This window comes from Oncorhynchus mykiss, chromosome 14, assembly GCF_057628025.1.
Source record: "Oncorhynchus mykiss isolate SJ-2025 chromosome 14, ASM5762802v1, whole genome shotgun sequence".
NCBI classification, from domain to species: domain Eukaryota; kingdom Metazoa; phylum Chordata; class Actinopteri; order Salmoniformes; family Salmonidae; genus Oncorhynchus; species Oncorhynchus mykiss.
In genome coordinates, this window is record NC_143035.1 from 24,620,942 (window position 1) to 24,646,854 (window position 25,913).

The 25,913-nt window shown below is 43.9% G+C and overlaps 1 protein-coding gene across 13 annotated transcripts; it reads right to left on the reverse strand.

Annotated features, from left to right (window-relative positions):
• Nucleotides 1-811: 811 nt before the first annotated feature.
• On the reverse strand, nucleotides 812-24,940 carry bod1l1 (biorientation of chromosomes in cell division 1 like 1). 13 transcript variants are annotated; one of them, XM_090198620.1, is made up of 29 exons: nucleotides 24,256-24,940; nucleotides 23,833-23,957; nucleotides 22,809-22,999; nucleotides 22,089-22,604; nucleotides 21,791-21,940; nucleotides 21,462-21,625; nucleotides 21,232-21,328; nucleotides 20,950-21,076; nucleotides 20,790-20,853; nucleotides 18,839-20,648; nucleotides 18,659-18,726; nucleotides 18,453-18,552; nucleotides 18,175-18,252; nucleotides 16,620-16,666; nucleotides 15,844-15,916; nucleotides 15,655-15,713; nucleotides 15,472-15,547; nucleotides 15,251-15,315; nucleotides 8,557-8,646; nucleotides 8,375-8,447; nucleotides 8,071-8,141; nucleotides 7,530-7,701; nucleotides 7,268-7,311; nucleotides 6,421-6,961; nucleotides 6,248-6,312; nucleotides 6,020-6,107; nucleotides 5,635-5,767; nucleotides 2,120-2,182; nucleotides 812-1,869 (listed from the first exon to the last, which is right to left on the reverse strand). In XM_090198620.1, the coding sequence occupies exons 1-29, from the start codon at nucleotides 24,370-24,372 to the stop codon at nucleotides 1,740-1,742; spliced, it is 5,397 nt and encodes a 1,798-aa protein (XP_090054746.1). In that variant the 5' UTR covers nucleotides 24,373-24,940; the 3' UTR covers nucleotides 812-1,739. The 13 variants fall into 13 exon arrangements, with proteins under 13 accessions (XP_090054746.1, XP_090054753.1, XP_090054752.1 ...); XM_090198627.1 differs by having other exon boundaries at nucleotides 6,421-6,751; nucleotides 18,659-18,744; XM_090198626.1 differs by having other exon boundaries at nucleotides 6,421-6,772; nucleotides 18,659-18,744.
• Between the last annotated feature and the right edge of the window lie 973 nt (nucleotides 24,941-25,913).

Below are 25,913 nucleotides of genomic sequence, written 5' to 3' on the forward strand. Positions count from 1 at the left end.
AGAAAACAAAAAGGTACCTGGTTACTCCAATGGTATCAATCATTGCCAGGACCAGTGACTAAATGAAAATGGATCCAAATCGTTAAAAAGAGGTGTTAAGATAATATTTAGGGACTGGATTCCTGTACCAGGAAATACCTGAAGCAGAACTCCTTAAAGAATCGGATTAAGCATTCCGCAGGAACGGTCGGAAAACTCCATCCAGCGTCTTAAAAAACCTCCAGCATTTCATGGCCCTTATTGATGCCTTTGGAATTCATGGGCTCAGGTGTAGTCATTATTTAAATCCTTGTAATGTGTTAACGATTGTGGCATATTTCATTCTTAGCGTGTTAGTTTATTCCCCATTTGTAACCAGGAATGTCCTCTCCCCTCAGCTGATTGGTTGACTTCAGCTATGTACACTTTACAGATAGCACATCCATTCAAACAACACCTCCACTGAAAAATAACAGTTGAGACTTAACTGCACAGCAGTTAAAACATGTGTGATACACACAGTAGCACTACCTCACCTTAAAGGGGCAATCTGCAGTTGAAACAATAACAAAGCTTAACTTAGTTGTTTAACATGCAAAATGGATTAGACGGCACTTCATGAGTGTTACCAGATGTGGAAGATTTGTGGAGTTGTAGTTTAAATGTGTGAAACTATGATAAGTACTATAATTATGCATACGCAAAGTGTGAAGTGTAACACAGTTTTGAATTAATTTCACATTTAATAATGTCCTGAAACATACCTTCCAGTATAATCAAAAACAAAATGTTCAGTCAATAAGTGAGGAAAGAGTCCCACACACGCCACTTGTTCACCATTTGAAAGGGATTTAATCTCTTCCAATACTGACAACAGGGCATAAGCTCTGTGAGCACACGTTACAAAAATAACCAAAAATAGAAATCACTTAATGGGGAAAGTAGTTAGGAGCACAGACAAATCTGTGTAGTAAAAAACAAAATAACAGAAGAAAATAAAAACACAGGGAGAAGACAAACACCTCCTTTACATTCATAGAATGGATACTTCCATGTTCAAGTCCAGTAACAGGAAGAGGCTTCTGGGTACGGAAACAATGAGCAAAAACATAACACAAATTGTAAAAGTACTTGTGAGACTATACCCAGGTTAATAACTTCTATACAACTCTATATGAATGATATCTAAATGTATCTATAGGTCAAAGAAATATAAAACCCTTGAACGTGACGCAGGAACCAAAGAACATATGCCTGCACGACAGCAAATCCTTGGAGTGACCAACACAGACAGAAGTCGATTTGTCAGTGACAAAGAATTTCCAGTGTTTTGTCCTAGGATTAAAGTCAATGAGGCTCTCCACATAAGACCTTTGATTGGTCTCTAATGCTCCGTTTCATGAGATATTATTAGCTAACATCTTTAAAATGACCAGTGCAATCTAAAACATATGGGCCTATGGTGAAGGGTCTATAATACTGTATAGAAATGGAAAGCACCATGAGCTAAATCCAGGTCAGGTGACTGTTTGGAGAACCACTACTGCTAGACCATTCTGTCATGCCATCCCCAAATGTTCCTATCCAACACATCCACAGGCTTGAATAGAGGGGAGAGGTTCAGATCTGTTAAAATTAATACCGGTATGTTTTATGTGAAGTGTTTCTAAAAACAAAGAAGCATTTAAAACTCAAAAAAACTCATGTCAACAGCGCTGTGAATATTCTAATACCTGGGCTTGGGGAAAGCAGGTATTTGTTCATCGCTTGGTCTTTTTGGAAGAGGGCTCCTCAGATTTTTGTCCACCTCTGGTGCGCACTGCTGGGGGGCTGGCTTCACGTTTACGCCCCCCTGCCTTAGCTGATGTCGAGGCCTGTCCTCTCATCCCACTGAAGGGTAATAACAGGTAAGCAAGAGTATGCAGTAACAAATATAATGCCCTATTGACAATATATTAGAGGGTCATGTCAAAACAATTGTAAAGAGGTCCCTTATAAAACAAATTTGCTAGATACTATATAGCATTTCAGAAAATAATCATAACGTTTATACAAATAAACAAGGATTCACACAATAACAAGAGATGAGCACATCATGTCACACACACGGACGCAAGCATACACACACACATCAACCTACCGTGTGTTTGCTGGGTTCTCCTCTTCACCTCGAGCTCGGGTGGAAGGTTTCCTTGGTTTGTTCCTGGAGAAAATACAAATGGAAAGCAACTTGAGAGAACTGCCTTCTTGCAACCTCCGTGCCAGACACCCCAACAAGATATTGTTGGACAGACTTTGTTCCCTTCTCCCTTATAGTTAATTATGAATGTTTCTAATTATCTGAAGATGGTTAAGGGCAATGTTACACTAGTTGCCGTTTTCTGTGTGGTGGTTAGATGAAAATGATACACTCCTACTGTTGTCAATACTGTTTGCACATATCGTGTATGAAAGGCATTATGTACAGTTGAAGTCGGAAGTTTACATACGTAGGTTGGCGTCATTCATTTTTCAACCACTCCACAAATTTCTTGTTAAATTATAGTTTAGGCAAGTCGGTTAGGACATCTACTTTGTGCATGACACAAGGAAAGTTTCCAACAATTGTTTACAGACAGATTATTTAACGGTATCACAATTCTAGTGGGTCAGAAGTTTACATACACTCAGTTGACTGTGCCTTTAAAACAGCTTGGAAAATTCCAGAAAATGATAGCATGGCTTTAGAAGCTTCTGATAGGCTAATTGACATCATTTGAGTCAATTGGAGGTGTACCTGTGGATGTATTTCAAGGCCTACCTTGAAACTCAGTGCCTCTTTGCTTGACATCATGGGAAAATCAAAAGAAATTAGCCAAGAAATCAGCACCCAATATTTTTTTAGACCGCCACAAGTCTGGATTATCCTTGGAAGCAATTTCCAAATGCCTGAAGGTTACCACGTTCATCTGTACAAACAATAGTACGCAAGTATAAACACCATGGGACCACGCAGCCGGCATACCGCTCAGGAAAGAGTCACGTTCTGTCTCCTACATAAGAACGTACTTTGGTGCGAAAAGTGCAAATCAATCCCAGAACAACAGCAAAGGACCCTGTGAAGATGCTGGAGGAAACAGGTACAAAAGTATCTGTATCCACAGTAAAATGAGTCCTATATCTACATAATCTGAAAGGTCACTCAGCAAGGAAGAAGCCACTGCTCCAAAATCGCCTTAAAGACAGACTACGGGTTGCAACTGCACATGGGGACAAAGATCATACTTTTTGGAGAAATGTCCTCTGGTCTGATGAAACAAAAATAGAACTGTGTGGACATAATGACCATCGTTATGTTTGGAGGAAAAAGGGGGAGGCTTGCAAGCCGAAGAACACCATCCCAAACGTGAAGCACGGGGGTGGCAGCATCATGTCGTGGGGGTGCTTTGCTGCAGGAGAAACTGGTGCACTTCACAAAATAGATGGCATCCTGAGGAAAGAAAATTATGTGGATATATTGAAGCAACATCTCAAGACATCAGTCAGGAAGTTAAAGCTTGGTCGCAAATGGGTCTTCCAAATGGACAATGACCCCAAGCATACTTCCAAAGTTGTGGGAAAATGGCTTAAGGACAACAAAGTCAAGGTATTGGAGTGGCCATCACAAAGCCCTGACCTCAGTCATATAAAGAATTTGTGGGCAGAACTTAAAAAACATGTGCAAGCAAGGAGGCCTACAAACCTGACTCAGTTACACCAGCTCTGTCAGGAGGAATGGGCCAAAATTCACCCAACTTATTATGGGAAGCTAGCAGAAGGCTACCCGAAACATTTGACCCAAGTTAAACAATTTAAAGGCAATGCTACCAAATACTAATTGAGTGTATGTAAACTTCTGACCCACTGGGAATGTAATGAAAGAAATAAAATATGAAATAAATCACTCTCTCTACTATTATTCTGACATTTCACATTCTTAAAATAAAAAAGTGGTGATCCTAACTGATTTAAGACAGGGAATTTTTACTAGGATTAAACGTTAGGAATTTTGAAAAACTGAGTTTAAATGCATTTGGCTAAGGTGTATGCAAACTTCCGACTTCAACTGCAGCTCAATGACTATTTACTTTGAGATAAAAAAAGAAGCAGAAAACAAAGCAGTGCTTCTACACCTGCATTGTTTGCTGTTTGGGGTTTTAGGCTGGGTTTCTGTATAGCCTTTTGTGACATCGGCTGATGTAAAAAGGGCTTTACAAATAAATGTGATTGAAATTTGATTGATTTTGACATGACATTTAAAACATGCTAACTGGGGGACATTGACTTCCTTGTTGTGGAAAAATACTAAAAGACGCTAATATGAGTGGTTGGTGGCAGTATTTAGTTTAACAAAACCCAAGTGTGGATTGCAGTCTCTCCTTGTCCATAGACCACTTTCAAGGTAAGGAAACGAATACATACATTTGTAATTTTTCTGAACTATCCCTTTAAGTCAGCCATGTTCTAGAATCTACACAACATGGACAAAACTGCTCATCGATCATCTAATTCTAAAATCATGGGCTTTGATATGGAATTGCCCCCCCCCCCCCCCCCCCCCCCCCCTAGCCTCCCTACTAGATGTTGGAACATTGCTGCAGGGACATGCTTCCATTCAGCCACAAGAGCATTAATGAGGTCGGGCACTGATGTTGGGCGATTAGGTCTGGCTCCCAGTCGACATTCCAATTCATCCCAAAGGTGTTCGATGGGGTTGAGGTCAGGGCTCTGTGTAAGCCAGTCAAGTTCTTCTACTCCGATCGACAAACAATTTCTGTATGGACCTCACTTTGTGCATATGGGCATTGTCATGCTGAAACAGGAAAGGGCCTTCCCCAAACTGTTGCCACAAAGTGGGAAGCACAGAATCGTCTAGATTAGAATGTCATTGTATGCTGTAGCGTCTAGATGTCCCTTCACTGGAATTAAGTGGCCTCGCCCAAACCATGAAAAACAGCCCAGACTATTATTATTCCTCCTCCGCCAAACCCAGATTTGTCCGTAGGACTGTCAGATGGTGAAGTGTAGTTCATCACTCCAGAGAACGTGTTTCCACTACTCCAGAATCTAATGGCGTCAAGCTTTACACCACTCCAGCCGACGCTTGGCATTGCGCATGGTGATCTTAGGCTTGTGTGCAGCTGCTCGGCCGTGGAAACCCATTTCATGAATCTCCAGACAAACAATTATTGTGCTGACGTTGCTTCCAAAGGCAGTTTGGAACTCGGTAGTGAATGTTGCAACCGAGGACAAACTATTTTAACGAGCTTCAGCACTCAGTGGTCCCGTTCTGTGAGCTTGTGTGGCCTACCACTTCGTGGCTGAGCCGTTGTTGCTCCTAGACGTTTCTACTTCACAATAACAGCACTTATAGTTGACTGGGGCAGCTCTAGCAGGGCAGAAATTTGACGAACTGACTTGTAGGAAAGGTGGCATCCTATGACGATGCCACACTGAAAGTCACTGAGCTCTTCAGTAAGGCCATTCTACTGCCAATGGTTGTCTATGGAGATTGCATGGCTGTGTGCTCGATTTTATGCACCCGTCAGCAATGGGTGTGGCTGAAATAGCCGAATCCACAAATTTTGGCCATGTAGTGTATATCACGCACTGCATGTCATGTGACACATCGTTTACCTCTCAGCTTCAAGGCGAACAGCAGCTCGAGTCGCAGTTCTGGATTTAGGCGTCTCTTCCTCCTCTTCATCCTCTTTTTGTTCGCTCTCTTTCTTGTCTGGCTTTTTGTCGGTCTTCTCAGATACGGTATTTTCTGTTTACAATGAAAAAGTGTGCATAGTCACACAGTAGTCAAAAGCATGGTGGTGTTAATAGATGCAACAACGTTTCAACCCCTCATTTCTCACCCAGTTTAACCTGCTCCTATGAGAGTAAACTGTAATGAATACATACATGTATGAGATCAGAGTTCTCCAACAGCCATCGATAAATGTTTTGCCAAGTTACAAAATTAATTTCCATGGAAATCATATCCTCCTAACTACCTAGACCCCCTGAGCCATACCCGGTTCCTCTGACGTCAATGTTGCTCCCTTCGAGGGCCTTCCCCTACGAGCAGGTTTCTTCTGAGGCGTGTCTTTGTCCTCCTCACCCTGGTAGAGTTCCATGGGGGAGGGGGGAATCCATTCAAACACCATTTTGGTTGGTTTGAGACTGATCAAAACCATTCAAAGATAGAATAATAATAATATGCAATATCTAAAATCAGCTTGACTGTATGTTCTCTACGTACCTCATCTGTTTTGTTATCACTGGAGCCCTCTTCTGTCCCCTTCTCCGGGTCGTCAGACTGGCTCACTGAAAAAGAAAGGGAGGGACAGAACAAGTTTTTTTTTAATGACATGGCATGGGTTAATCGAGTGTCATTTGGACCACAGTGTGCGGAAGTATTGCATCTATTCTCACCGCTATCCTCTCCATGTTGTTTCTCCTCTTGTTCCTTCAGGTCACTTTCCTGGGTCCCCTCCTCCTCAGGCTGGGTCCCCTCCTCCTCAGGCTGGGTCCCCCCCTCCTCAGGCTGGGTCCCCCCCTCCTCAGGCTGGGTCCCCCCCTCCTCAGGCTGGGTCCCCTCCTCCTCAGGCTGGGTCCCCTCCTCCTCAGGCTGGGTCCCCTCCTCCTCAGGCTGGGTCCCCTCCTCCTCAGGCTGGGTCCCCTCCTCCTCAGGCTGGGTCCCCTCCTCCTCAGGCTGGGTCCCCTCCTCCTCAGGCTGGGTCCCCTCCTCCTCAGGCTGGGTCCCCTCCTCCTCAGGCTGCGTCCCCTCCTCCTCAGGCTGCGTCCCCTCCTCCTCAGGCTGCGTCCCCTCCTCCTCAGGCTGCGTCCCCTCCTCCTCAGGCTGCGTCCCCTCCTCCTCAGGCTGCGTCCCCTCCTCCTCAGGCTGCGTCCCCTCCTCCTCAGGCTGGGTCCCCTCCTCCTCAGGCTGGGTCCCCTCCTCCTCAGGCTGGGTCCCCTTCAACAGAATCAAAGCTCACTTTAAAACACACACCTCTCTGTCAATGGAAGGACTAATTGCTACGGTTCCATTTTATCTCAGGGGCCTTCCTCTAACCAGCTCCTCGGCATTCATAGATCTAAAATGGACTGGATAAGTGTAAGCAATAAGGTGATGGCTGCACCTAGCCCTATAATTTCCCATATAACTAATGTATCCAGTCCTTTCAGATCTATGAAGTCTGCAGGAGTAAAGACTGGGGGTCAAAGAGGAACCAGGCATGGCTCAGTAAACCTTGTGGTCAGAGAAGTGAAAAGGACACACCTCCCCAGATTCCTCAGACCTCTTCCTCTTCACTGCAGGTTTGCCTAAGAGAAAGAGACTGTTACTGTAACAAATGCCAGACCAAGCTTTTCTGAGTTCTGTATTAACTCCCTTCCATGCACTTAGAAAGTGCATCGACAATGATAGTTTTCATAGTTGTTGACAATCACTTTTAATACCCAATCATGCATTATGAAAGTATTTGGATCTTGCAGTAAGATTATATTGTGGATTGAAATAAAGTTTCAAAAAAGAAACTCACGAGTATCAGTGGGCTCCTTGGAAGGAGAGCTTTCTGCATCTTCATTTGTCTTTTTCTTGGAGATTGGAGGTTTAGCTGGTCTTCCCCGTCTACTGCCTCTCTTCTGCTCACTCTTCTTCTTCTCCTCCTCCTCCTCCTCCTCCTCCTCATCTTTTTGAAGAGGGGGATGAATCTAATACAACAACAAAACAGAGAGCCCTGACCTGAAATACTGAGTCAATCAGCTGTTAACAAGTGATCTGTGTGGCCATATAAATAGTTGATGTTGGCCTGCTCCCCTCATGTTTTATCACCGCCCCCCTGCTGAATGAGACTGCCACCCCCTGCTGAATGGGGAAATCGCTGCCCCCGTGCTGAATGAGACCGCCACGCCCCTGAATGGGGAACCGCCGCCCCCGTGCTGAATGAGACCACCGCCCCTGTGCTGAATGAGACCGCCGCCCCCCAGCTGAATGAGACCGCCGCCCCCCAGCTGAATGAGACCCCCCTACGCTGAATGAATGAAGGTCTATGCCAAACTGATCATGTCGACTGAACTTACCTCCTGTTTCTCCTTTGGCTTTTCCGATGATGTCTCTCCTGTTTTCTCTTCCTCCTCTTTCTCCTGGTTTCCTGTGTAGGAAAGTAATATGTTTATTTTGTGTGAAATGTGTTGATAATGACAAAAAATTTAATTGTTGAGGGGCACACAGGAAAAATATGATGAAGTTGGCATGCACCTTAGCTATCACCCATCTACATATCAGAAACGTGAGATTGAAAGTACTAAATAGGCCTAGCACAGAGTAGAGCTATGGAAGCATTTAGATCTTGAATTTCCAAATGGCTGTGGTGGAACCTCTTACCTGTGGTGGAGTCTTTGGCCTGGGCACCTGACCGTCTGCCTCTGCGAGGCGGGGTCTCCTCCACTTTCTCAGGCTGTACAGAGAACATCTAACATGGTTACCTCACAGACTCGACTCACATACCTCATCAACATACAATCCACACAGGCAGAAGGGGAGTGAGCAGTGAAGGATGATATAACCTCTTTAAGTTCCTCCTCATCCGCAAAGGTTTTAGACGAGCGTCCTCTGCGTGGCGTTCTGGAATCTGTGGCCCTATCACCCGCATTGTCCTACAATAGCAAACCATGTGAGCAAGGGTATAAGGGCAATATAACATTACATAATGCATGTACTCATACAGTACTCATACATGTACTCATATCATTTGTCACATGCGCCAAATACAACAGGAATATGTAGACCTTACAGTGAAATGCTTACTTATAAGCCATTAACACTTATTTTTCTTAAAACTGCATTATTGGTTAAGTATAAAATAGATCAGTAAAAAATATACAAGGGCACAGGCTAGTCGATGTAATATTTACATGTAGGTAGAGTTAAAGTGGCTATGCATAGATAATAAACAGTAGCAGCAGCGTAAAGGGGGGGGGGGGGGGTAATGCAAATAGTCTGGGTAGCCATTTGATAAGCTGTTCAGGAGTCTTATGGCTTGGGGGTATAAGCTGTCAAGTAGGCTTTTGGACCTAGACTTGCCATGCGGTAGCAGAGAGAACAGTCTATGACTAGGGTGGCTGGAGTCTGAACATTTTTAGGGCCTTCCTCTGACACAACCTGGTATAGAGGTCCTGGATGGCAGGAAGCTTGGCCCCAGTGATGTACCCTCTGTAGTGCGTTCGGATGCCAAGCAGTTGCCATACCAGGCAGTGATGCAACCAGTCAAGATGCTCTCGATGGTGCAGCTGTATACCTTTTTGAGGATCTGAGGACCCATGCCAAATCTTTTCAGTTTCCTGCAGGGGAGTAGGCTTTGTCGTGCCCTCTTCATGACTGTCATGGTGTGTTTGGACCATGAAAGCTTGTTGTTGGTGATGTGGCTCTCAACCTGCTCCACTGCAGCCCCGTCGATGAGAATGGGGGCGTGCTCGGTCCTCCTTTTCCTGTAGTCCACAATTATCTCCTTGGTCTTGATTACGTTGAGGGAGAGGTTGGTATCCTGGCACCACACGGCAAGGTCTATGACCTCCTACCTATAGGCTGTCTCGTCATTGTCGGTGATCAGGCCTACCACTGTTGTGTCGTCGGCAAACTTAATGATGGTGTTGAAGTTGTACCTGGCCATGCAGCCATGGGTAAAACTGGAGGGGACTGAGCACGCACTCCTGAGGGGCCCCCGTGTTTAGGATGAGCGTGGTAGATGTGTTGTTACCTACCCTTACCACCTGGGGGAGGCCCATCAGGAAGTCCAGGATCCAGTTGCAGAGGGAGGTGTTTAGTCCCAGGGTTCTTAGCTTAGTGATGAGCATTGAGGGCACTATGGTGTTGAACGCTGAGCTGTAGTCAGTGAATAGCATTCTCACGTAGATGTTCTTTCAGTCCAGGTGGGAAAGGGCAGTGTGGAGTGCAATAGCGACTGCATCCTCTGTGGATCTGTTGGGGCGGTATGCAAATTGGAGTGGGTCTAGGGTTTCTGGGATGATGGTGTTGATGTGAGCCATGACCAGCCTTTCAAAGAACTTCATGGCCACAGACGTGAGTGCTACGGGTCAGTAGTCATCACTCGCTAGAAGCATGTGTTTCAGACATAAGGAAGGCTGCAAACTTTCTACTTTTAAACTCGGACAAAACAGAGATGCTTGTTCTAGGTCCCAAGAAACAAAGAGATCTTCTGTTGAATCTGACAATTAATCTTAATGGTTGTACAGTCGTCTCAAATAAAACTGTGAAGGACCTCGGCGTTACTCTGGACCCTGATCTCTCTTTTGACGAACATATCAAGACTGTTTCAAGGACAGCTTTTTTCCATCTACGTAACATTGTTAAAAAAATTTAAAAAAACATACATTTTCTGTCCAAAAATGATGCAGAACAATTAATCCATGCTTTTGTCACTTCTAGGTTAGACTACTGCAATGCTCTTCTTTCCGGCTACCCGGATAAAGCACTAAATAAACTTCAGTTAGTGCTAAATACGGCTGCTAGAATCCTGACTAGAACCAAAAAATTGTATTATATACTCCAGTGCTAGCCTCCCTACACTGGCTTCCTGTCAAGGCAAGGGCTGATTTCAAGGTATTACTGCTAACCTACAAAGCATTACATGGGCTTGCTCCTACCCATCTCTCTGATTTGGTCCTGCCGTACATACCTACACGTACGCTACGGTCACAAGACGCAGGCCTCCTAATTGTCCCTAGAATTTCTAAGCAAACAGCTGGAGGCAGGGCTTTCTCCTATTGAGCTCCATTTTTATGGAATGGTCTACCTACCCATGTGAGAGACGCAAACTCGGTCTCAACCTTTAAGTCTTTACTGAAGACTCATCTCTTCAGTGGGTCATATGATTGAGTGTAGTCTGGCCCAGGAGTGTGAAGGTGAACGGAAAGGCTCTGGAGCAACGAACCGCCCTTGCTGTCTCTGCCTGGCCGGTTCCCCTCTTTCCACTGGGATTCTCTGCCTCTAACCCTATTACAGGGGCTGAGTCACTGGCTTACTAGGGCTCTTTCATACCGTCCCTAGGAGGGGTGCGTCACTTGAGTGGGTTGAGTCACTGATGTCATCTTCCTGTCTGGGTTGGCGCCCCCCCTTGGGTTGTGCCGTAGCGGAGATCTTTGTGGGCTATACCCGGCCTCGTCTCAGGATGGTAAGTTGGTGGTTGAAGATATCCCTCTAGTGGTGTGGGGGCTGTGCATTGTTAAAGTGGGTGGGGTTATATCCTTCCTGTTTGGCCCTGTCCGGGGGTGTCATCGGATGGGGCCACAGTGTCTCCTGACCCCTCCTGTCTCAGCCTCCAGTATTTATGCTACAGTAGTTTATGTGTCGGAGGGCTAGGGTCAGTTTGTTATATCTGGAGTACTTCTCCTGTCCTATCCCGTGTCCTGTGTGAATTTAAGTATGCCCTCTCTAATTCTCTCTTTCTTTCTCTCTCTCGGAGGACCTGAGCCCTAGGACCATGCCTCAGGACTACCTGGCATGATGACTCCTTGCTGTCCCCAGTCCACCTGGCCGTGCTGCTGCTCCAGTTTCAACTGTTCTGCCTGTGATTATTATTATTTGACCATGCTGGTCATTTATGAACATGTAAACATCTTGGCCATGTTCTGTTATAATCTCCACCCGGCACAGCCAGAAGAGGACTGGCCACCCCACATAGCCTTGTTCCTCTTACTCACATTGGCTACGGAGAGCGTGATCTCACAGTCTTCCAGAACAGCTGATGCTCTCATGCATGCTTCAGTGTTGCTTGCCTCGAAGCAAGTATAGAAGTAATTTGCTTGTCTGGTAGGCTTGTATCAAATGGGCAACTCACGGCTGTTCATCCCTTTGTAGTCTGTAATAGTTTGCAAGCCCTGCCACATTCGACGAGTGTCGGAGCCGGTGTAGTACAATTCAATCTTAGTCCTGTATTGACGCTTTTCCTGTTTGATGGTTTGTCTCAGGGCATAGCAGGAGTTTTTCTTCGCGTCCGGGTTAGAGTCCCGCTCCTTGAAAGCGGCAACTCTAGCCTTTAGCTCAGTGCGGATGTTGCCTGTATTCCATGGCTTCTCTTTGGGGTATGTACAGTGGGGCAAAAAAGTATTTAGTCAGTCAGCCACCAATTGTGCAAGTTCTCCCACTTAAAAAGATGAGAGGCCTGTAATTTATTTCATAGGTACACTTCAACTATGACAGACAAAATGAGAAAAAAAATCCAGAAAATCATTTTTAATGAATTTATTTCCAAATTATGGTGGAAAAAAAGTATTTGGTCAATAACAAAAATTTCTCAATACTTTGTTATATACCCTTTGTTGGCAATGACAGAGGTCAAACATTTTCTGGAAGTCTTCACAAGGTTCTCACACACTGTTGCTGGTATTTTGGCCCATTCCTCCATGCAGATCTCCTCTAGAGCAGTGATGTTTTGGGGCTGTTGCTGGGCAACACAGACTTTCAACTCCCTCTAAAGATGGGGTTGAGATCTATGGGGTTGAGATCTGGAGACTGGCTAGGCCACTCCAGGACCTTGAGATGCTTCTTACGAAGCCACTCTTTCATTGCCCGGGCAGTGTGTTTGGGATCATTGTCATGCTGAAAGACTCAGCCATGTTTCATCTTCAATGCCCTTCGGATGGGAGGTTTTCACTCAAAATCTCACGATATATGGCCCCATTCATTTTTTCCTTTACACGGTCATCCTGGTCCCTTTGCAGAAAAACAGCCCCAAAGCATGATGTTTCCACCCCCATGCTTCACAGTAGGTATGGTGTTCTTTGGATGCAACTCAGCATTCTTTGTCCTCCAAACACGACGAGTTGAGTTTTTACCAAAAAGTTATATTTTGGTTTCATCTGACCATATGACATTCTCCCAATCTTCTTCTGGATCATCCAAATGCTCTCTAGCAAACTTCAGACGGGCCTGGGCATGTACTGGCTTAAGCAGGGGGACACGTCTGACACTGCAGGATTTGAGTCCCTGGCGGCGTAGTGTGTTACTGATGGTAGGCTATGTTACGTTGGTCCCAGCTCTCTGCAGGTCATTCACTAGGTCCCCCCGTGTGGTTCTGGGATTTTTGCTCACCGTTCTTGTGATCATTTTGACCCCTCAGGGTGAGATCTTGCGTGGAATCCCAGATCAAGGGAGATTATCAGTGGTCTTGTATGTCTTCCATTTCCTAATAATTGCTTCCACAGTTGATTTCTTCAAACCAAGCTGCTTACCTATTGCAGATTCAGTCTTCCCAGCCTGGTACAGGTCTACAATTTTGTTTCTGGTGTCCTTTGACAGCTCTTTGGTCTTGGCCATAGTGGAGTTTGGAGTGTGACTGTTTCAGGTTGTGGACAGGTGTATTTTATACTGATAACAAGTTCAAACAGGTGCCATTAATACAGGTAACAAGTGGAGGACAGAGGAGCCTCTTAAATAAGAAGTTACAGGTCTGTGAGAGCCAGAAATCTTGCTTGTTTGTAGGTGACCAAATACTTATTTTCCAAATAAATTCATTAAAAATCCTACAATGTGATTTTCTGGAAGTGTACCTATGATGAAAATTACAGGCCTCTCATCTTTTTAAGTGGGAGAACTTGCACAATTGGTGGCTGACTAAATACTTTTTTTGCCCCACTGTACGTACGTTCACTTATTGATGAAGCCAGTGACCGATGTGGTGTACTCCTCAATGCCATCGGAAGAATCCCGGAACATATTCCAGTCTGTGCTAGCAAAACAATCCTGTAGCTTAGCATCAGCATCATCTGACCACTTCTTTATTGACTGAGTCACTGGTGCTTCCTGCTTTTGTTTTAACTTGTAAGCAGGAATCGGGAGGATAGAATCATGGTCAATTTTTTTTGTCTGTTGGCACATTTAATATGTTGGTAGATATTAGGTCAAATGGATTCAAGTTTCCCTGCATTAAAGTCCCAGGCCACTAGGAGTGCTGCCTCTGGATGAGCATTTTCCTGTTTGCTAATTGCCTTATACAGCTCATTGAGTGTGGTCTTAGTGTCAGCATCGGTTTGCGGTGGTAAATAGACAGCTCCGAAAAATATAGATAAAATCTCTTGGTAGATAGAGTATCTCATGATAAGCTGCAGACCACACTATCTCAGGCGAGCAATACATTGAGACTTCCTTAATATTAGATTTTGTGCACCAGCTGTTCACAAATATACACAGACCGCCACCCCGTCTTGCCGATGCAGCGTAAATCCCCTCCAGTTGTATGTTATCCATGTCATCATTCAGCCAGGACTTGGTGAAACATAAGATATTACAGATTTTAATGTGATTGTAGCTCATCTATTTTGTTATCCAATGATTGTACGTTGGCTAATAGGACTGATGGTAGATGCAGATTACCCACTCGCCATCGGATCCTTATAAGGCACCCCGACACGACATCTCTGTCTCTTTCTCATGCGAATGACGGGGATTTGGGACTTGTCGAGTGTCTGAAGTAAATCCTTTGCATCTGACTTGTTAAAGAAAAAAATATTTGTCCAGTATGAGGCGAGTAATCGTTGTCCTGATATCCAGCAGCTCTTCAGTCATAAGAGACGTGGCAGAAACATTACATACAAAAAAAGTTACAAATAACGCAAAAAAACACACACAATAGCACAATTGGTTAGGAGCCCGTAAAACAGCAGCCATCTTCTACGGCGCCATTCTTCAATAAACACCAACATAAAATGTCTTAATAGGGCGTTGGGCCACCACGAGCCAGAACAGCTTCAATGCTCCTTGGCATAGATTCAACAAGTGGCTGGAACTCTATTGGAGGGATGCGACACCATTCTTCCACGATAAATTCCATAATTTGGTGTTTTGTTAATGGTGAGAGTAAAAACACCGTCTCAGGCTCTGCTCCAGGATCTCCCATAAGTGTTCAATTGGGTTGAGATCTGGTGACTGAGACGGCCATGGCATATGGTTTACATTGTTTTCATGCTCATCAAACCATTCAGTGACCTCTAGTGTCATCCTACGGTGGCATAGCCATGGTAGTCAAAATAATGGCCTGCCCAGCATTTTTTATACATGACCCTAAGCATGATGTAGTGTTATTTGCTTAATTAACTCAGGAACCACACCTGTGTGGAAGCACCTGCTTCAATACACTTTATATCCCTAATTTACTCAAGTGTTTCCATTATTTTGGCAGTTACCCATAAGTAGTGACATTTTTACTACCTAATGCAAGTACTGATAGGTAGGGACTATACTTACTTTACTCACTTCCACAGCCAGCTTGGACTGCTGCTCTTGACTGTCCTTCTCATTTTTCTCCATAGCTGATGAATTGCAGAAAGGGCACAAGATTTACAAACTCAGATGGTCTTCCCAATTTGAGATGTGAAGCTGGCCAAATGTCACGTGAACGTGTAATAAAAGAATACCAAAACATTCCGTTTTTACTCATTAACACAGATTTGTCTAAATGAATGTACCGGAGTCTTTGGCCGTGGTAACTTTCTGACCGGATAGCCTTCCTTTGCGGGTTACTCTTCCCTCCATTTTGTCCTCCTGAACAAGGAACCAAACAAATTTAGTGCATGTATTTTTCTGAATTAAAGATTGCGTGCTTCCATAAGATAAAATGTTACACGCAGTCATAGAGGGCAGATAACTACCATTTCAGACAGGTCAGATCCTTTCTCGTCCTCTTGTCCGTCTGACTTGGATGCATTGCCTGCAACAAAATAATCAAAATCGTTCCTTAGACACATAACAGAAAGAGAGACAACACAACAAGTAAAGACCAAAGAAGAACAGCGTGACACAAACACCTGTGGATTGCATAAAGCTCATCAGAGACTCACTGGCTTGTTTGACCAGCTTTGATGGCCGACCACGTCGAGTCTCCCTTGGTTTTTCAGGTGTGTCACACTTCCCCTGAAATACACATATAAAGTTTAACTTCTTATGGCTGCAGAGGCAGTATTGAGTAGCTTGGATGAAAGGTGCCCAGAGGTACCCAGAGTAAACGGCCTGCTCCTCAGTCCCAGTTGCTAATATATGCATATTATTATTAGTATTGGATAGAAAACACTGAAGTTTCCAAAAATGTTTGAATGATATCTGAGTATAACAGAACTCATATGGCAGGCAAAAACCTGAGAAGAAATCCAAACAGGAAGTGGGAAATCTGGGGTTGGTCGATATTCAACCCAGTCCCTATTGAATACACAGTGGGATATTTGTGCTTTTTGTGACTCCTCTCTTAGGCTGGAAAAATGGCTGTGTTTTTCTGTGAGTTGGTGGTGACCTAACATAATCGTTTGTGGTGCTTCGCTGTAAAGCCTATTTGAAAATCGGACACTATGGTGGGATTAACAACAAGATTACATTTAAAATGGTATAAGATACATGTATGTTTGAGGAATTTGAATTATGAGATTTCTATTGTTTTGAATTTGGCACCCTGCACTTTCACTGGCTGTTGTCATATTGATCCCGTTAACGGGATTGCAGCCCTAAGAAGTTTTAACAGCGGAAAGCAGTAACAGTCACTTTAGCCTTCACAAAAATGTACCCAGAAAAGACTGTGGTGCTCTTGTAAATCATGAGTGCTAAACTGCCAAGAATGAGTACTTACAGACTCAGTGACTCCATTTTCCTCTTGTGCTTCAGTCTGGTCTTTATCTGAGATGGAAGGAGGAGAGATCACCTTTTAAAACAGTATGTTGAGGACTGGAGTTACACAAAGTCAAAACTACATGCAACATGCATTGGCATTCAGGTCTAAAGTCTATGCTTGGATATTAACAGCATTTCAAAACGCTTTTAAATGTATTATTTTTTACAGTTGGTTTGGTTGTGGGGTTTGGAACTTTTAGCAAACTACAGTCAGTCCCCCTTCAGTTCTAGGGGTGGCAGGGAGCCTAGTGGTTGGGCCAGTAACTGAAAGGTTGCTAGATTGATTCCCCAAGCTGACAAGGTAAAAAAAAACTCATTCTGCCCTTGAACAAGGCAGTTAACCCACTGTTCCCCGGTAGGCCGTCATTGTAAATAAGCATTTGTTCTTAACTGACTTGCCTGGTTAAATAAATATATACCAAATGACGTTAAACCATGTATCCCACCGCTGGCTTGCTTCTGAAGCTAAGCAGGGTCAGCCCTGCTCGGTCCCTTGAAGGGAGACCAGATGCTGCTGGAAGTAGTGTTGGAGGGCCAGTAGGGGGCACGCTTACCTCTAGTCTAAGGATATCCCAATGGGACATTTCCCTGCGTAGGCGATGTTAAACAGGTGTCCTGACTCTCTGTGGTCATTTAAAAATCCGATGGCACTTATTGTAAGACCCCAATGTCAAATTCCCAACCTGGTCCCATTCTATCAGCGCCCTCACTGGCATATATCACTCTCAACCTGATAGCTGATGTATGTTGAGCGTTCTGACACAAAAATGGTCACTGTGGGTGCTACACATTGGTGGTCGATGAGGCGAGTTTCCCCCTACTATGTAAAGCGCTTTGAGCATCTCAGTTGATAGAAAGGCGCCATATAAATCCAATCAGTTATTTTTTATAATCGTATTTCTATCAGAACACTGAGCATACAAAACATTATGAACACCTTCCTAATATTGAGTTGCACCCCGTTTTGCCATCGGGACAGCCTCAATTCATCAGGGCATGAATTAACACCTACAAGGTGTTACAAGTGTTTCATCCTGGATGCTGGCCTATGTTGACTCCAATGCTTCCCACAGTTGTGTCAAGTTGACTGGATGTCCTTTGGGTGGTAGACCACTCTTGAAATACATAGGAAACTGTTGAGCATGAAAACCCCAGCAGCGTTGCGGTTCTTGACGCACTCAAACCGGTGCACCTGGCACCTACTACCATACCCTGTTCAAAGGCACTTAAATATTTTGTCTTGCCCATTCACCCTCTGAATGGCACACATACACAATCCATGTCTCAATTGTCTCAAGGCTTAAAAATCCTTCTTTAACCGGTCTCCTCCCTTCATCTACACTGATTAAAGTGGATTTAACAAGTGACAATAAGGGATCATAGCTTACATCTGGATTCACCTGGTCAGTCTGTCATGGAAAGCGCAGGTGTTCCTAATGTTTTGTACACTCAATGTATGTCAAATAATATTAAGGATTGGTATTTGAATATTATTGAGGTTGTGTATGACTTACTAATGTTATCAATGTCCATCTTAACCTGACACTCATGTTCCATGGCCAGCAATTTTGTCTTCTCAGTCTGAGTCTCATCTAAGCAAAAACAAAGATGAGCAAATTTACACTCAAAAAAACTAACAGAGAGCACACAAACTTTATTTGGGGGAGAACTGAAAAAACCCCACAAAAGAATGGAGGAATGCAGGAAAATCTGGAAACTTGGGAGTTTGTGTAAAACCCGTTGGTGAGGAGTGTGAATGTACAAGGTTAAGATAAAGGTATGAATCTTATACATTGTTTGTCGACTGATGGTCCCAATACGGGCTCTTGCTCAGGAACAACATCAGCATGGCCTGGTTTTTCCTCATCTCTGTCAACAGTAGATTTATTTTCCTTTGAAAGAGTTGGAACAAAGATACTATCAAAGTCTGAGTAACATTTAACTGATATATATATTATAGAACTAGAATGAAATAGAAACACCATAAGCCATTCTCACCTGAGACATCCCTTCAACTAATGTCCATGTTGACACCACCGTATCTTTCCCCCCTGTGTCGAGAATATCTGTGGCCAGAACATCGACTGTAATGTAACTAACAATAAGTCATCCAAATACTCTCCATTGCCTTGTGATACTTTAAGAAAAGAAGAACTGACAACTCACAAGACACATTACCTTGGCTCCTTGACTGTTCATCCATTTTCTCTGATGAGGCAGTAGCTGTTAGATCACTTTCGTCCATTTCTAGAACATGCTCAGAATCTTCCTGATCTTTTGCAACACGTTTAGCAGTTTCCTTTCGCTGCAGAGCAGGTATGGTTGCCTCTGTGACTTCCTGTGTAGCTGGAGTGACTAAGGTAGGAGATAGTATACTCTCAGGGTCCATGGAGAGCAGGGTCAGAGCTGCCTCTTTCATTTTTATGTCTGCTTCTTGGAAGGAGAGCTCTGGGCAGGCCTCTCGCTGCATGGCCCCTGTGATGTCACTTCCTTGGCCTAGTCTTGCATCTGCTGAGGTACAGATGTCCATCAAAGTCAGAAGAGCATCTGCCCCAGTTGTCAAAGGACGTGGTTCCACCTCACCGAGTGGCATTTCACTGTCATCCTCCTCCAGTTCAGGGGTGACGTCACTCAAAGCATCATAGGTAACAGAGGCAGAGGTGGTAATGGTGGCATCAGTGGGATCCCAGTCTGTGCTTGCGTCTTTGGATTGAGGGCCTTTCTTCAGAGGAGGTTCCGTAATAGCAGGTGAGGAGATTGAGGACTTATCCGACTTTTCATCTGCTTTACGTCCTTTTCTCTCATCCTGGGTCTCTTTCTTCTCTGTGCTTTGGGCCTTTTTATCAAGCATTTTCTTCCCACTCCTGCCTTCCATTTTCTCTGGTGGGTTTTCCTGGGTGTCTTTCCTTTGCTCCTTCATGCTTCCCTCTCTTTTTCTTTCCTTTGATGCGTCAGGTCTACTGCCTGATGTGCTACCTTTGTTTTTGACCTCCAAACCTTGAGCTTTCTTATCCTCCCTTGACTTGGATCTGGACTTTTCCATGACCTTTACCTTCATTCCAGGCTCTGTCTCCCTGGACTTTCTGGAGTCTTTGTCAGTTTCAGAGCTAGACTTACTTGGTTTCTGGTTTTCCTGAGTAACATGTTCTGTTCTGGGTTTCTCCTTCTCAATGTCTGGCTTAGACTTGGGTTTTTCTACATATTTGTCCTCTGTGTGGCTCTTTGACCTCTTGAGGACTTCTTTAGGGTGTTTGTCCTTTTTCTTGATGCTTTCTGATCCAGGCTCCATATCAGACCTTTCCTCAGAAGAGCCGGTGGAATCCGGACGGAGTAACTGCCTAGGGTCAGTTTTTAATGGAATCTTCTCTGCTTTGGTTCTCTCCCTTTCCTTCTCATTTTCCCTGTTCTTTTCCTTCTCTCTGTCCTTCTCAACTTTGGCAGCTTCAACTGATGGAGCCTTCCCCTTCTTGGTTGTGGCTTCCTTGCTAGCCCCCTCGTCAGAGACACCTCCTTCTGACACAGATGCCCTACCTTCCCTGGCATTCACTGACACTTTCTTGTCACCTTTCACCTTGGACTTTCTCTCCCCTTTGTCATCAGAGGATACTTCAATGTGGGCCCCTTCATTCTGCTCAGGTTCATCTGTGTGGGATTCACTTACTACTCTCTTCTCCAACTTTTGCTTAAGCTTGGAGCGTTCGTCCGACAGGCTACACTCTTTCTCCTTGCGCTCTTTAGGGTTTAACTCTTTGCGGGAAAGCCGGTCAAACTTTCCAGCAGCTCGCTGTTTGAGTGGTGACTCAGATCCCTGCTCCAAGTCCAGGATAAAGGAATGTGTACGGCTTTTGTCTGCCAGCTTTCTAGGTTCTCCAGATTCCTCAGAAGTGCTGACACTCTTCCTCCTGTGCCTCTCTTCTGATGCTGCAGACTCAGAGACTTTTCTGATTGACTTGTGCTGCAAGCTCTTTGAGGAAATACCCTTTGCTTCCTGTTTGTGAGGTAGCAAAGAAATACATCAGCACACAATTCTAAAATAAGTTATTTAACTCAATAAACAACATTTAATTCATTAAACCAATGGCCAAGATGAGCATACAGTCACAAGTTAGGATATTCATTCAACACTTACTTCCTTTTTGTTGAACTCTCCTGCTGCATCTCCCTTTCTCTTGCCTGTAACATCTCCCTCTTTCCTGAAAAATGTAAATGACTTTAGTGACATGGCTATGTATCTAGTAACTCAAACTCAAGCATCCACAGGTCCACACAATTATAAAACACACACACACCGTGAGTCCCATTTCCTCTTCCTACTGAGGGCCATCTTCTTCTCTAGAACCTTCTTTTCCTTGAGAGCCTCTTTGGCCCTCGGATCCTGAACTTCCAGGCTGGGGGAAGAGGTCTGCTGCCTGCTCTCTGTACAGGGAGTTAACATCACAGTGAATGGACAATTTACCACACCCTCAGCTTTTACAAGAACAAAAGTCAAATGACTCAGGTATAAAAGGTTGACACACTAATTAGTCTGCCAGGGAAAAGCACATTGTGGAATATATTGATGTTACAAGTACCCTGGTCTTCTAGTTGAGCTGACTTCTGTCTACGCTTCTCCTCCATGCGTTCCCTGTTCTGCTGTCTCTTGAAAAGCCTCTCTTCCTTGTCCTTGGCCTGAGAGAATAGAGGTAAGGAGATAGATAGAACAAGTTTGATTAAACCCAGCCACAAAAAACACTTTGCCCACAACTTTTGTATTTTCAGTTTGCAGGCATGTCTTTACCATAAATATCAGCCTGTCACTTACCGCTGACCGCCGACGCTGCTCCACAGTAACCTCATCGTCAGAGTCACTATAGTAACGGGAATAGAGGAAGGGCTTGTGGACGTAGGCCTGTCGACGAGGCTTGCGCTCTGGGCTCTCCTCATTGTCTTCCTCTCTATTGGTCTTCTTTTTCTCAGACTTTTCATCTTGAGATCACACAGAATAAAAACCAATTACTTACAAGGAAATATTGGCTTCAATATTGCCCTCTAATAGCTTCTGTTTTCACTTGATATCTGAAACGGTTTCAGTTATTCGTATCTCTAAATAAATGCTTCTTACTGACAAATAATACATGTACACAAACAGACCCTCAGATGAGACCTCGCCATCCTCTGTAGAATCTGACGGTGGCTGCTCATCATCGCTGTCCTCCTCAAAGGACGACAGGTCGCTGGTGTGGACAGAGCTCACAGTGATGTCACTGAGGCCATCAAGGTCGGAGTCTTCCAGAGAATATTCTGATGAAAAATTACACACGAAACAAATGGTTAATGGTATCTGAAACTATGAGTCTTTCAAATCCTACTTAGTGATTCGACAATGTCATAGTGTAGTGATAATTCTCATCAAATTCATGAACCTAAACATTCAAGACTTAGATCTCACCTTCTTTTAACCTCTCTCTGGCCTTCTGATTGATATGGTGTTTCTCATTGGGGGACTGAAGTGGATCAACATCCTTGTTCAGTACCTCATCTTTTAGCTTTCCTATGGTCTTCCCCTCCTTTCTCTCTTCTGCCTCCTCTTGAGTCCCAACCTCTTCCCCCTCACCCTTCATCCCCTCTCTCTCAGAGTCCACCTGCTCCTGTACGTCCTCTGTTTTGACCTCCATAGTCTGGGCCTCTGACACAAGCTTCGCTTCCTCTTCTTTCTCTGGTGTCTTCCTGTCCTGGTCCTCTTCTCCCTCCTCCACCAGACTCATGTCCTGCTCTCCTCCTTCAGACTCCTGCATCGACTCCTCTGGGTCTTGGTCCCTCTCAGAGCCCCCCTTCGGGCCCTTCTCTCCACTGGAGCTGGCCCGGGAGCTGGCCTCCTGGTTCAGAGTGGTGATGGTATCCAGGATGGACATGGCATCTCTGGCCATTGAAGTAGCAGGGGCAGATGAAGGAGCTGGGAATCCAACTTTATCATTGAGTCATACAGACAAATGTTAAGTCAGACAATAATCCAAAAGCACACCATTTTCAAACACAATCCCATTTACATTTACAAACAAAACACATAAATTGTTGTGCTCTGCAAATATGAAAGATATTCTTCCTGGAATTAGACAAGACGATAATAGACAGATTAAAGACCTACTAGAAGCATTCAACTGTATTTCACCTTGCACTGGCAGGTCAAAGTCTTGTTTCTCCTCTACAGGAGCAGGCGGGACTGGGGGTTCATCAACATAGCTGCCAGGGGACATGAATTCACGGACCACCCTCTCCACCTGGGGCCTGAAGGTGTGATGGATTTTGGGATCCACCACCTGAGCAACTATCCTGTCAACTCCCTGCTCCAGCATCCCAGACCTGCCACGAGATCAGAAGAGGATTCAGTTCATATACACAAAAGCGGATGCACTGTCTCTTGATGTTCTAACATGACATATGATTTAAAAAGTTATAGTAAGTGACTGAATAGAGAGAGATACAGGGTTGCACATTCACAGCCCCTGTGGAAATAAGCAACCTGGTCACAGACCGTTTTGTACTACTCTGTATGTAAATCTGAGACACTACATTTAGTATGGTATGTATTCATTTGTGGCTGTTCATCACCCATTTCGTATGAAATGCTACGAATTACAATTAAGATTGTAGTTTTTTTTTTTTTAAAGCAAAACATACACTTACATATTTGCAAAATATATGATATGTTACGAATTCTAACTAGGTGCCTAACGTTAGCTAGCTCGCTAACGTTAGTTGGGTTAAGGTTAGAGTTAAGTTTAGGAGTTAGCTAAAAGGGCTATTCTGGTAAGGGTTAGGTGAAGGGTTCAGGTTAGGGGAAGTGTTAGCGAACATGCTAAGTAGTTTAAAAAATAGTTTAAAAGTTTCTAATTAGCTCAAATTCGAAAGTTTGAACTTGCAATGAGATTCGAACTTGGAATCTTTGGGTTACTAGATGTTTGCTAGATGTTATAAGCTCATCAATCCACCCTACTTTTGATTTTACCTTAAGTAACCATCTGTCTTATGTAACCATACCAAAATTAACTTATTATACTAAATTGGATTTCGTTCAGAATAATACGAAAAGCTCTGAAACCAGATTGCAATTGATTTACATTTTTACTAAGATCCCCATGAATAACTAAAACTTTCTGAATAGGGTCATATGTGAACTCTCACGAATTACTTACTGCAGCACCAACTGTCGGATGTTGTTTCTCAACTGATTCTTGTTCAAGTGAGGACTCCATGTGTGGTTAGAGAGGTGATTGGACACAAAGTTGTCCACTCGTTGTCTTAAATTCAGGTATGCAGGCTAAAAATAGTGAATAACGTTAGCTAGTTTAACAACATTTTTATCACAGCCATGTTTGCAATTTATTGGTTATGCGTGCACTAAATCCTGTCTGAAAAAAACAGATTGTGGTAGGTCTGATCCAGGGCAGCGTCTCGCGACCTGAACATAGGTACTATTGTAGCAACTCGCGAAGGCAACAGCTTTTGGACAATATTATTAATGCTTAGACTAATGCTTAGCTACTGTACAATGGCAAATTGTAGATTACTTGCTGGCTAGCTACCTGTTACTATTCACCATTCACAACTGTCGTTACCTTTGTATCCACGTCTGCCAAGCAGTCCCTTCTAAACTGATCGAAAAGACCTTGCGTTTTCAAATGATTGACGATCATAGAGACCAACTGCGGGTCTCCGGGGGGTAAACCTGCCATCTGTTACTATACGCTTCTGGATTTAAAATCCCAAATAATAAATGTCATTAAAACACCACAAAGTCGCTTGCTAACTCCTTAGATTCTCTGTATTTTGATTTAGAACTAACGCATTTGACTCGGAAGTTGAACGATATGCAACCGGAAGAAAAACAGCAAAATTACTGTTGCCAATTATAATTGGCGCCCCCTGTCGGTTGCGGCTAGATATTGGATGTCAACCACCCTTAAACCTCATCGAAGAACAAGGTTGCGGCTAATGTCATACCAGAGGAAGATGCGGAGCGAGATTTAACTCTACCCAAAAATCTGTTCACGAAAATAAAGCACAAAGTGAGGAATCTTGTATGAAAGTCAACAAAGATGTAATTGCTAATTTTCAACTTGATTCTTACTTGATCAAATGGGTAGGTTTTTGAATGCACTGACCGTAAGTGGACGCACGTGGCAACTTTGAAAAAAATATATATATATTATATCGGAGTTGTGCCTGTTGTTCACCTTATCTGACCTATCATTAGCTTTTATAACTAACCCAAGACAGACCACAGCCTGTCGTTTCCAATGTGAGCAAATTCATCATAGTGGGCAGAACAAGCAAGGAGGTGGGCAGAGCCAAGCACGAGCTAGTGGGATCCTATTGGTCCGTTCTAGCATGTATTTGCATATTTTGCACACAATGTGAAGTGCACCTGTGTAGTGCACCTGTGTAATAACTAAATTCACCCTTGCACTCAAACAATACAATTTTAAAAAAACTTTGGCAAAGGGTAAAGTCCACTCTGTTCGTAACAGGTTCTAGTTTTGGGAACAGAAAACTAAAATGTTTTTAATCTATGAGAAAATGAGCAGAATGTTTATTATTCACTGTGCTAGAATGGTCCCATCTCACCTGATCTTGTCTGCTCCCGCCTGCCTTCCATCTTTGAGGACATGAATTTCCATCATTAGAATGATCAATCGACAGTCTTGGCGATATAATAAAAAAATATTCAGTTAAACAGCAATGGTTTAAAAAAAGCTGCAAGTTCAAGTCTAGTCAGGGAGAATTTTAGCGAAACGTTTTCCTAACCTTAACTGAATTCTCCTAACCTGCTATGTTAATTACTCTCACCTGCTGCGTAAATTCTCTAAACCTGTCACGAAAAGTTAGTTACGTCCGTAGCTGTGAACCATAGATTGAGTCAAAACCTAGCTCTCAAACTCTAGACAGCATTCTGCCTTCTTTCTACAGTTCTCAGGTTCACCCACAGCTGCCTTATGTGAACTATAATCCTGGTGCTATGTTTTAATGTATTTTTTTTCCATTTAATTTAACCTTTAACCTTAACCTAGGCAAGTCAGTTAAGAACAAATTATTATTTACAATGACGCGGCCTACACCGGCCAAACCAGGATGACGCAGGGCCAATTGTGTGCCGCCCTATGCGACTCCCAATCACGGCCGGTTGCGATACAGCCTAGAGTCGAACCAGGGTGTCTGTAGTGATGCCTCAACCACTAAGATACAGTGCCTTAGACTGCTGCACCACTTGGGAGCC